The 12,299-nt window shown below is 41.6% G+C and overlaps 1 protein-coding gene across 3 annotated transcripts in view; it reads right to left on the bottom strand.

The window, feature by feature from the left end:
- The window catches only part of LOC132847061 (signal-induced proliferation-associated 1-like protein 2), a 117,185-nt gene that overhangs the window by 44,182 nt on the left and 60,704 nt on the right, over window positions 1-12,299 (bottom strand). For all 3 annotated transcript variants that reach the window (XM_060871984.1, XM_060871985.1, XM_060871986.1), the window contains exons 12-15: window positions 4,114-4,220; window positions 3,804-3,886; window positions 1,243-1,640; window positions 543-672 (exon numbers count right to left, since the gene is read on the bottom strand). In XM_060871984.1, the coding sequence (XP_060727967.1) occupies window positions 543-672; window positions 1,243-1,640; window positions 3,804-3,886; window positions 4,114-4,220 (718 nt within the window). The remainder of the gene's footprint in view (window positions 1-542; window positions 673-1,242; window positions 1,641-3,803; window positions 3,887-4,113; window positions 4,221-12,299) is intronic.

The raw sequence follows: 12,299 nt of genomic DNA, 5'->3' as shown, positions 1-12,299 counted from the left end.
TGCATGCTGCTATTTAAACCCCCAGGGTTTCTTCAGTTGGTGTGCAGACATAAGTCTGTGCCATGTATCAGAATGGTAATTCTGTGTGCCCTTCATATTATGGCTTCCATGTATGTGTAGCATAGTGGGTGGCAAAGTTGGTCACTGATTTGGGTATGACCTCCGTGGTTCAAGTCAGCGCTTGGCTAGTGCCATTTTCCCATGTCTGTGCCAGACTTTTGATCCAGCTTCCTGTCTACTGTTTCCCACCTTTTTATCCAATCAGATAGCCCACTCCCATTGAGTAATGAGCCCTCTCGCATAACTCTCTGAATGAATGATAAAGTAGATGTCACAAGTAGCATTATGAATTTCTGAGTCAATACATGTTGATAGATGTTGGATGAGAATTAAAACATTAATTAATGGGCGCTTTTTAGGAAAACAAATCAACCTTAATGTTAAACAGAAACAGAAATTAATTCATGCTTCAGCTGATGAATATGGTCACTGCTACAAAAAATATAGAAATATGTATATCAAGTCATGATTGTGCTGTTTACCTTCCTGCAGATCTCCTCTCCAGGCAGGCTGTCTGTAAGTATAACCTTTTTCATGTCTGACTGCTCCCTTTCTCCCCTCTCTATTTCTCCTTCTTGGATATGACATGCTGCCTCCACCAAGTACAGCTGTCTGTAGAGTACATAGAGCCAAATGAAGCCTAAGATGAAGCTGCAACTTCAGGTAAAAAGTCATAAACACAAACAGAAGTGATGCAGGTCAAAAAAAAAATAGTTCTACTGTATCTCAAAAAATAATAACTAAGTGGGTTATTTGACCTCAAAATAGTACAGACATTTATTTTTTTTAGTGTTTTTTACAATGCAAAATGTTTTTGACTTTGATCCTGGTCAGCTGTTATAAGTATAGTTGAAGCAGCAGCTTTTCAGACTTGTAAAACATTGATGAGAGCAGGCAGAATTATTCAATTATCGAATGAAACCACAAGCACAACAATATCCAGGCTATTTTACTATTACTTTTTATGTTTATTAAATAACATCATTAAATAAAAAATCTATTAAATGCAAAATGATCATAGTAAATGAAAATATTCTAGAAACATGCCTCAGATATTATATGCCAAATATACAAAACCCTTCGGCAGATTTATTCTTTTCCCCAGAAGCATATGCAAATGTATCATCATATTCAAATAAAGCATAGCTACATTGAACAAAATCTAATTAATGCCTCTTTCACCTATTGTGTGATGAAAGATCTCTCAGGTTTAACATGCTGCCTTCCATGCTTTTGTGTCTCGTCATGATATAACTCTGAGGCGGGTACAGCTGTACAGGTCTCTCATGTCTGTTCTCTGGGTGCTCCCGAGCCCAAGTGTGTCCCCAGACCACTGCTGCCTGGTCTTCTACCACCACATGTGCCATGACTGAAAAGGGATTTCCCGTGGGTAGAACTGCTGCACAGCAGGGTGCTGTATCTATTCCGCTGTCTGTGGAGGCTCCTTTGATATAAGTGATGCCCAACAATTCTTGGTCGATCAGGTCACCTGAACCAAAATGATTTTCATCACTATTGCTGCTCGAGGCACTGCTCGACAGCGTGTTGCTGCTTGAGTGGCTGGAGGTCCTATCTCCAACCTGGTAAACACACAAATAATATATATTATTTACTTAATTATTATAAATATATTATTTGTGATATTAAATTTCCAGTTGTTTAAATATCCATCTCCATATATTAAAAGAAAGCGTTTGAATTTTGTTTTTTCTTGGGTTAAGAGTCAGGGACCAGGGGAACTCAAATTACTTATACATCACTTTGGATATCTTTATCTGGACAAATGAGTAAATTAAATATTTTTAATTATCTTAATTGAGAACCAATTGATTACTTTTATACAGCTATAACTTTTATATTTGATCTCTGTGATCATTGTGATTGTAGCATGGTTGTTGGTACTAGATTGATTTGAGCTGCCAGAAAGAACATAAACTAATGTAATAACTGACAATAACTAATATAATCACAATTGACAGCTGACAGTTGACATAAGAAAAACCTGATGTGGTCTTCTGATGCTGTAGCCCATCTACAGAAGTGTACATATGTTTACAATCCACTTACTGTTTAGTAATCTCTATTTGATGTGCATTTGTCTATTTGTCCTGTAGCGTATTGTATTGTGTGGACTGTCTGATTTGCACTGTTTGCACTACATTGCACTTTACTTTTTAATCCTTTGCTCTGTGGTGTTTTTTGTTTTAACTTGACATGAGGCAGGAAATCAACATCATCAAAGAAATAAACACATTGCTTTCAACACTGCTGCATCTTTATCAGATGAGCTTAATACATTTTATGTTTGCTTTGAGGCAAACTATGAGAGCTACAGTGGCCTATGTATACTTGACTTCAACATCTGGTTCGGCAGCCATTTTATGCAACCATACGCTACATAACACATGATTTTTCACCAGATGGTCTTGTCAGTCTGCTTTGTGTTCCTGATTAGTCATCCCACCTATACTTTTATTCCTGCCTACTCTGCATTACACAGATAACTAAATTTGAATTACTGGACTGTTAAATTGCTGATATTCTTCCTGCCCTCTATTGTCCTGGTCACTGGTATTTGGATTATTGCAAGTGCACTACTTTGTTCACTGTCCACCATGCTTACCCCAGTGGTCAATTGTTTGAATTATTTGTTGTTTTGAACTTTTGTATTAATTCCTATTCTAATTAAAAACACTTATTTTGAACTCTCTCCTGCATACTGCATTTGGGTCCTCACCCCCTGACATAGGTGTGAAAATTGTGGTAATAGGGTATATGGCCTTCTACTTGGGCTATGGGCAGGTGCATCTCCAAATTGAATAAAAAAAAAGACTACAGTGATTGTGGTGTGCCTGAGACTCAAGACCTAAAAAAGGGTGAGGCAGTTCCTAGGGTTGGCTGGATATTATCAGGGGTTTCAACACATTTTTTGGTTGTCCACAATCTGTGTACTGACCTCTCTGTGAGAGCTAGATGCCGTATACTGAAGAAATTAGCTATGAGGTAAAGCTAAAGGTGAGTTGAACAGAAAGAGGTGATGGTGATGTACTCCTAAAACACCACCTCAGTCTCCTAAATCCTTTGAGTGACGCTGTTCCAGTGTCTCTCTTGACCCAATTACCCCCAGTCTCTTGTTGTTAGGCTAGGCCAGAGAGGAAGAGCTCAAATGCAAGAAACAGATGTAACAAATTGAAAGTCTAATAAACTGTGCAGATGTAAAAGCTTGGGCAAACACAATAATCCACACACCAGCTGACACTAAACAGTACTAAAGTACTAAACAGTCCATTGATCCGGTAAACAGGCAGATAGAGCAATGTAAAGCCGGCAGTAAAACAGAGTGGTAAACAGTTCAATGACCTGCTACCCATTCAGACAGAGCAATGCAGAGCAGGCAAAAACAGAGTAGTAAACAGTCCAATAATGGTACACAGGCAGACAGGACAATACAGGGCAGGCAGAAAATCAGAAACCAGAAACAAAAAGGAACAAGGGAGGGTGACTTCACAGAAGCACTAGTCAACTGAGGAGACCATCTGGCAAAGAACCATGATAGGCAGCGTGCTTATACAGTATAGTGCCTGGTCACAAAAAAACACCCCAGACTCATAGTTTTTGAGCTAGTAAACCAGTTTTAGTTTGTATTTAAACAGACGATGCAATTCTGTAAGCCAAATACTATAACATTCAGGGCATCTGTAAATATTTAAGTAGTTTATAGTACTGTTCAGAATGAAACTCACCCTGGCCAGTCTGTTAGGTGAGTCCTGGCCTCTCTCATTCACAGAGTTGAAGATCTTTGTAGCAGAAGTGTGCCACTTGGCTTCTAGATGGGGAAGAACACAAAAACACCCCACTAAGAAACACACACTTATTATCTATGATACATTAGACATGAATCAATAGTATCTATCTTTATACATTTTCATCAGTATTAGCTGTCATACAGTATCTAGAAGAATGGTTCTGGCTCTGTGGCATTTTTTACTGCAACAATTTCTATATCATATCATCCATAGTATGACAGATAGCAGTTTAAGATTTGCATCTTACCTGCAGAGCATACCCTGTCTGGGTGCTTCTCTTTCATGCTTACACCACCTCCTGTGCCTTGAGCAGAAGGGTTAGAGGACTGCTCATGCAAAACAGGCGAATGACACCTGATGAAAGTAAACACACAGCAGGGTTAGTGCCCATTAAAACTGCTTGTAATATATAATATTTTAATACATGTAATATATAATATGCTTTGGCCTGTGTCATTACTGATATTGGTATTTGGTATCTGTCTGATTACCAATTCTTTTGTACATTTAGTCATACTTGTATTTCCAAAAATACTATAGGCAATACCAAAAATTGCCTATATATGAACTCAACGCTGTACTTGAAAATAGCCACAAATTATGCTTATGTTGTCATTTCCAATAACTAGTATTTAACAGCTAGCAAAGGTTGCAAAATTAATGAGATTAATTTAAAATATCACAAAAAAATCTGTCTATCAATCCCTTGATTAAAAAACTGACCCCAGCCCGTTTCAGCTGTCCAATAGGATATAGGCCAATATCAAAGGTACCCTCATTCTCTAAGATCCTAGAAACAGCTGTAGCAGAGTGTTTATGCTTTTACCTACAATGCTTACATCACTTACCTAAATTCATGAAATGTATCATTCACAATGGCATCGTCATACCACAGAGACAGTACTTAATTATAGCTTAGTGTAGCATTTGTCACCATTAATCATACTATTATACTCAATAGGCTAAAAAATGTTGTTTTGTTTATACAAAAACAGCGATGGCACACAAAGATGCAGGACCAAGAGACACAGGAAGAGCCCACTACTTTGGCTAAGGAGCAATCCCACATGAATGGTCTCAGGATGCTTTACTGTTGGCATGATACTCTTACCTGTGTTAATGAGAGAATCACTGACATAATGTCAGCTGGTCCTTTTGTGGCAGGATTACAATGCAGTGGAAATGGTTTTTTTTGTTGGGATTAAGTTAATTTTCACTTAAAAAGTGGGACTTTGCAATTAGCAATTCATCTGATCACTCTTCACAACTTTCTGGAGTATATGCAAATTGCCATCTTAAAAACTAAGGCAGCAGAATTTGTGAAAATTAATATTTGTGTCATTTTCAAAACTTTTGGACATGGCTGTATATATTTAACAAGGTGGTGGAACCTTTCTTTGCCAGTGCCACAAAAAAAAGCCCAGTTACAATATGTCCGACAAAATCTTGACATGCCTCACACCCTCTTGCACACTAGTTTGAAGTGACAAAACTAAAACAGAGCTCTACGGTCACAACCATAGAGTAACCAGGCCTAATATGAATACCACCTGTGAAGCATGGTTTTGGTCCACTGCTATGGGAGTGTGTGAGCTCTAAAGGGACAGGGAATTCAGCAAATTTATTTTGAAAATGCTGGCAGACATTTTGCATTCATCTGTACAAGGGACCCTCTTGAACTTTCCAAGGAGGTTTGGTGGTCTGTAGCTATTGACACTGCAAAACGTTGGCAATTTTTGTACACTGTGTGCCTCAGCATGTGCTAAACCTGGTCTGTGATTTCACATGGCCTACCACTTTGTGGCTGAATTGCTGTTGTTTCCAATTCCAATTGTTGTTTTTTCCACGTAAAACTGGCCTGGACAAAAATTATGGTACCCCTAAAAAAATAAAAACAATTTGATCATAAGAACATGGTAGGTAAACTAAAGTGTGTCCTGTTATTAGCATCACAGGTGTCTTCAAACTTTTAATCAGTCAGTAAGCCTATTTAAAGAGTGAAAAGTTATTCACTGTGCTGTTTAGTATCATGTGATACATTGTTTGACAAATGCTGCTCTTGTGCTGTTACCTTTGAATAGATTCAGATACATTATTCAAGTACCAAAATCTTTAAAAGCTGGTGCCATCTCAGCTTATTTTGTGATTCTCTCTTGACTTGTACAGTTTATTTCACTTGTTTCACTTATATAATATTTAAAATAAAAGTAGAGGAAGTAACTTGTCTTTATAATATTTCTCTCCTGTTTATATAAGTTAATGAGTTATGTTATGGCCTTTCCATACGTTTTGAGAATGACAACAAAGTCTGCTGCCTCAGTTTTTATGATGAGAATTTACATATACTTCAGAAAGTTATGAAGAGTGAAATTACAATTAATTGGAACGTCCCTCTTTGGCATGAAAATAAACTTAATCCCCCCCCAAAGTGAAAGTTACCTTTTAGAATATTACTCAAGTAAAAGTCTTAAAAGTATCTGATATATACTGTACTTAAGTATCAAAAGTAATTTTCTGATATTTAATGTACTTAAGTATTTGAAGTAAAAGTAAAAAGGCAAAAAAAGGCATGGCGGAGCAGGGGCGGTTCTAGGATTTCATCTTTAGGGGGTTTAGCCCTCAGTGAGAATTTAAAACAAGAAAAGTTTTATAATATATATTATATGACTACATAGTAAGCCAAAAGTCATGGTATTATTAAATGGCAAAAGTGGACACCAAAATTTTATGCATGATGTAATGATGTCAGTCTTGAATCAAATCAGTTCATGTATGTGTGCATTCTCTACAAACAGTGTGTCCAATGAATGCAGTCATTAATAAAAAAAATATTCACAAGACAAAGACCAAATCAATAAATGTTATTTTTATTTAGTATTGAATGGATTGTTTGCATTAATATTTTGTTTGTGCTATCAACTCTGGTAATAAGAATAGTGACATTTCACTGCTTTTGCGGCTTTCCACCGATTAATGTTATAGATAAATGCCTCCAGCTCTGACTGCACGTGCACGTGCTTCTCCGTAGAGCGTGCGGAGCATGCGTAATGCAATCTAGGAGCAGTGATTCGCCAAACCTCCCTTATTGCAGTCGCACACATTTCTTCTGATTTTATTTTGTAGTAACGAGTAACAAAGATGGTTAGTGGAAATATAGCGGAGTAAAAGTGTACATTTTATCTAGGAAATGTAGTGGAGTAAAAGTGAAAGTTGACATAAATTTAAATAGCGAAGTAAAGTACAGATACATGAAATTTCTACTTAAGTACAGTAACGAAGTATTTGTACTCCGTTACATTACAACACTGCAGGCAGGTGTGAGTACATCTGCCCGCACAGTGAGGTAAGACTTTTGAATGAAAGAAGCAAAGAAGCCACTTCTCTATAGGAAAAACCTCAGGGACAGACTAATCTGTAAAAAGTAAAGGGATTGTACTGCTGAGAACTGGGGTAAAGTCATTTTCTCTAATGAATGCCCTTTAGCCCCAATTGTTTAGGGGCATCCAGAAAAAAGCTTGTCTGGAGAAGAAAAATTAAGCACTACTATCAGTCCTGTGTCATGCCAACAGTAAAGCATCCAGAGACCATTCATGTCTGAAGTTGCTTCTCAGCCGAGTGTGCTCAGTCACAATTTTGCCTAAGAACAAGTCAAGTCAAGCAGCTTTTATTGTCATTTCAACCATATATAGCTGTTGCAGTATACAGTGAAATGAGCCAATGTTTCTTCAGGACCATGGTGCTATATAGAACAAAGGCAGAGCTAAGGACTTAACTAAGTTAGTCATAGCCAAATAAAGTGCATCTGTGCAACCTGGTGCAAACAGTGCAAGACAAAAGACAAAAAGACAGTGCAGGACAAAAGACAGTGCAAACAAAAAATACTGACCAGTGTAAATACTGTGTGTTCTATATTGCATGTGCAGAAATACTAGAATTGTAATGTATTGTGCAAAACAGCAATCGACTAAAATGTGAAAGACAGCATGTGCAAAGAGCATGCCATGAATAAATGAATGACACAAAAACATTCTCCCAACCATCCAAGAACAAATTGGTGATGAACAATGCGTTTTCCAGCACGATGAAGCACCTTGACTTAAGGAAAAAGTGATAACTAAGTGGCTTGCAGTAAAAAAACATTTTGGGTCCATGGCCAGAAAACTCCCAGACCTTAATCTCACTGAGAACTTGTGGTCAATCCCCAAAAGGTGGGTGGCCAAAGAAAAACATACAAATTCTGACAAACTCCAAGCATTGATTATACAAGAATGATCTGCCATCAGTCAGTACAGTATGTGGTCCAGAGGTTGATTGACTGTCAAAGAATGGTGTGGAGGTGATAGAGAGGAACCCAAACGGAGGACATACATCCGATAAAAAGTGATTTTAATAATAGTCTTATCCTAGGAACCATTCAGGCACAAATCTACAAAGGAGAAAAAATTAAACAGGGGAATATAACAGCAAAAACGACATAGGGTAAACATGATAGCAACAGGTAGCCAAAATGCAATAATAGTCCACTGGAACAGGTCCTAATCCATATAAGACATAATCCACACACAGGAAATAATTGACACAAGGAGTGTCACAAGCAGGAAATAATCCATACGGAAAAAGGAGAGCAAAAAAGGCTCAAAACACCAAAAAACATAATCCACTCTTCCAAAACATGCCAGAGCACAATAGCCAAAAATAGCAATGGCTAGCAAAATGAACAGAAGAAGCAAAGGGGGAGAAGGGCAACTCTGACCTGGCGAAAGGGCCAAACGAATGGCAGACCTGGAAAGGTTTGAGTCTTGAAACATGGAAAGTGGGCTGGTTGCGTAAAACTCTTGGAAGCCTGAGATGAACCGCCACCGGATTGATCACCTCGGAGATAAGAAACGGGCTGACAAACCAGTAAACTGGGGTCCTCGGCCGATGATTATGTTTCAGGGAATGCTATGCAGACGGAAAACATGCTGAAGGAGGAGCTGGGCCGTCTCGTTGGCCGACAGAAGTTTGGGCAGGGGGACAAAGTGGACAAGCTTAGAAAAGCCGTCAACCACAGAGAGAATGGTGGAGCAGCGGAAACAGGAAGACTGGTGAGGAAATTGGCATGGAACTGGCAAGGGCTGAAGGGGATTGGGGAGTTCAAGGGCTCTTGTGTTGAGCACATACTGGGCAGGCGGCAACAAAGTCACAAGCATCTCATCTGAGTGAAGGCCACCAGAAATGTTGCTGGAGAACCAATAAGGTCCAAAGGAAACTGGGGTTGCAGAAGAGACAGGAATTGTGACACCACTGCCGGAGGTGATCTAGAACATAGAGTTTACCCTCCAGACAACCAATAGGCAGGTTGGACATGGCTTGCAGAGCTCTTCTTTCTATGCCTAGCTGGAGGGCCCAAATGGTGACAAAGGGTGGAAGAACGTGCTCAGTGGCAGCCTCGAAGGGATCAGGGGAAAACTGACGGGAGTGAGCATCAGGCTTGCCGTTAGGACAGAGCAAAGTTGAGCCTCCCAATGAAGAGAGCCCAAAAAGCCTGTCAGGGCTTCAGCCTCTTAGCTGTCCAGAGGTACTCAAGGTTCTTGTGGTCCGTCCAGACCAGAAAAGGTTGTTCAGCCCCCTCCAACCAGTGATGCCATTCCTCCAGGGCGAGTTTGACAGCCAGTAACTCGCATTCACCAATGGTGTAGTTCCGTTTGGTGAGTTCACAAGAATAAAATGCACAAGGGTGAAGTTTACTGTCCTTGGGGTCCCTCTGAGATAAAACGGCTCTAACACTGGAATCAGACACATCAACCTCAACCACAAACTGAAGTGTAGAGTCTGGCAAGGTGAGGATGGAGGCGGAGATAAAGAGCCGCTTAAGTCGCTCAAAAGCTTGCTCGGCTTGGGGGCTCCAGGAGTATGGCCGAAGGGGGGGTGTTTGCCTGAGGCCCGGCAAGAGGTCGATGGCACAGTCGTAAGGTCTATGTGGCAGCAGAAAGATAGTTCGAGCTCTACTGAACAATTGGCCCAGATCATGGTACTCAGAAAGAACCAGAGAGAGGTCTGATGGAGGAAATCCAAACATGATGGGAGCGTGCGCTGAGGGAATAACAAGGAAGGAGATCCACTCGGTGTGTTAATTAATGACCTAATAATCACCAACAGGGGCTTAGTGTGGTGGTGGACATGGCCGATCAAAGCCCGACCCTAGAGATCGGACGGTAGACGTTTGGTCTCAACCTTCAGTTGATGCGCTAATTCTACAGACCCCTGAGTCTAGGAAGACAGCCAGTTCGTGGGTCCTAATCTTTAATACAAAATCTGGAGTTGAGAAGTGGCTTGGGGAGTCTGAGCACCAGAGGCTCTCCGCTGGCTCCTCCTTCAATGGCAAGCCCTGTCTTTTGCTAGACAGGAGATGGTGAAGTGCCCTGCTTCACCACAGTACAGACAGAGATCATTGGCCTTGCGTCTCTCCTTCTCGGCCGAAGACAGGTGGCAATGACCTATCTCAATGGGTTGGGGAATGTAGGTGTGTGTGATTGGCCAGGAGGTGCTGAGCAAGGCTTGACATATGGGGTTCTGGGAAGCCAGGAGCGGGCCGGGTGCCCCTCTTCTTGTTGTTCACAAATTTGGTGATCGATCTGAACACAGCAGCAAACCAAATGGCAAAAACTAGGACAGGGAAACAGCAGGATGATTTACAGATCCATTTCCTGGTGCTGCCCAAGTGGCAGCCTGTTGCAGCAGCTCCCGTTAAGTTTGTACTCTTGAGCTGAAAACTGTCCAGAGAGAACTGAGAAAGAAGATCAGGGAAGGAAAGGCATGCTACAGAAGGAAGATGGAGGATCAGCTGCAGCAGAACAACGTCAGTGGTGTGTGAAAGGGGCTCAAAACCATCACTGGTCATAAGGAGCCCAGCTCTCAGGCTGAGGGTGACCAGAAGAGGTTGATTGATCTAAATCTATTCTTTAACAGATTTGATCAGCCACCCTCCCCTGACCCCATCCAGTCAAATCTGCTGCAACCTCCCTTCTCTGCTTCCACAGCAAGCTGTTCCAGCCCCACCTCTCTCTGCACTGCTATCAGCTCACAGCCTACACACAACACACCTAACCACCCCCCACCACCAATTCCCTCCAGCCCCCACTCCAACCAATACACACTGCCCCTTACAGAAGCCCATGTGAGAATGGAGCTCAGAAAGATCAAAGCGAGGAAGGCTGCAGGTCCAGACGGCATCAGCTCCAGGCTCCTTAAGACCTGTGCAGACCAGCTGTGCGTATTGTTGACCTGTGCATATTGCTGTACATGTTTGACCTGAGCCTGAAGCTGGGGAAAACATCCTGTGTGGTGCCTGTACCAAAGATGCTGCGCTCAAAAGACCTTGGGGACAATCGAACAGTAACACTGAACTCGCATCTGATGAAGACTTTGGAGAGGCTGGTGCTAACTCATCTGCGACCTCTGGTGAGTCCATCAATGGATCCACTTCAGTTTGCCTACCAACCTGGCATTAGAGTGGAAGATGCTGTCATCTTCCTCCTAAATCGGGCTATTTTGCACCTGGAAAAGGCTGGGAGCACAGTAAGAGTCATGTTTTTTCACTTCTCCAGCGCTTTTAACACCATCCAATCTGTGCTCCTGAGGGATAAGATGGTGTACATGGGAGTGGACCATCATCTGTGTACTTGGATATTGGACTACCTCACAGACCAACCACAGTATGTGAGGACTCATGACTGTGAGTCTGACATGGTTGTCTGCAACACTGGAGCCCCGCAGGGAACAGTTCTGGCCCCATTCCTCTTCACCGTCTACACTGCAGACATGTTCAGCTCAGCAACCTGTCACCTACAGAAGTTCTCTGATGACTCTGCCATTGTCGGTCTGATCACAGATGATGATAACAGGGAGTACAGAGGACTGATCCAGAACTTTGTGGACTGGTGCCAATGGAGCTGCCGCCAGTTAAATGCAGGGAAAACCAAAGAACTGGTGGTGGATTTCCGTAGGCACAAACAAACTTCTTTACCACCAAGGAGTATTCGGGGAAAGGACATCGTGAGAGTGCACTCTTACAAATACTTGGGTGTTCATCTGAACAGCAAACTGGACTGGACAGACAACACTGAGGCAATCTACAAGAAAGGGCAGAGCAGACTCTTTCTGCTGAGGAGACTAAGGTCTTTTTAGTGCAGGGAGAGCTACTGAAGACCTTTTTTGACTCTGTGGTGGCCTCAGCCATATTCTATGGTGTGGTATGCTGGTGTAGCAGCATCTCTACTGCAGAAAGGAAAAGACTGGACAAGCTGATCTGGAAGGCCAGCTCAGTCCTGGGGATTCCTCTGGACACTGTACAGGAGGTGGGAGAAAGGAGGATGGTAAAAACTACCATCATTGCTGCAGAATGACTTTCACCCCCTGTATGAAATGGTTTCAGCTCTGAGCAGCTCCTTC

The sequence above is a fragment of the Tachysurus vachellii genome, chromosome 6 (genome assembly GCF_030014155.1).
Source record: "Tachysurus vachellii isolate PV-2020 chromosome 6, HZAU_Pvac_v1, whole genome shotgun sequence".
Lineage (NCBI taxonomy): Eukaryota > Metazoa > Chordata > Actinopteri > Siluriformes > Bagridae > Tachysurus > Tachysurus vachellii.
Note: the sequence above shows the minus strand (reverse complement) of the source record. Positions and strands in the feature narration are given on the sequence as shown.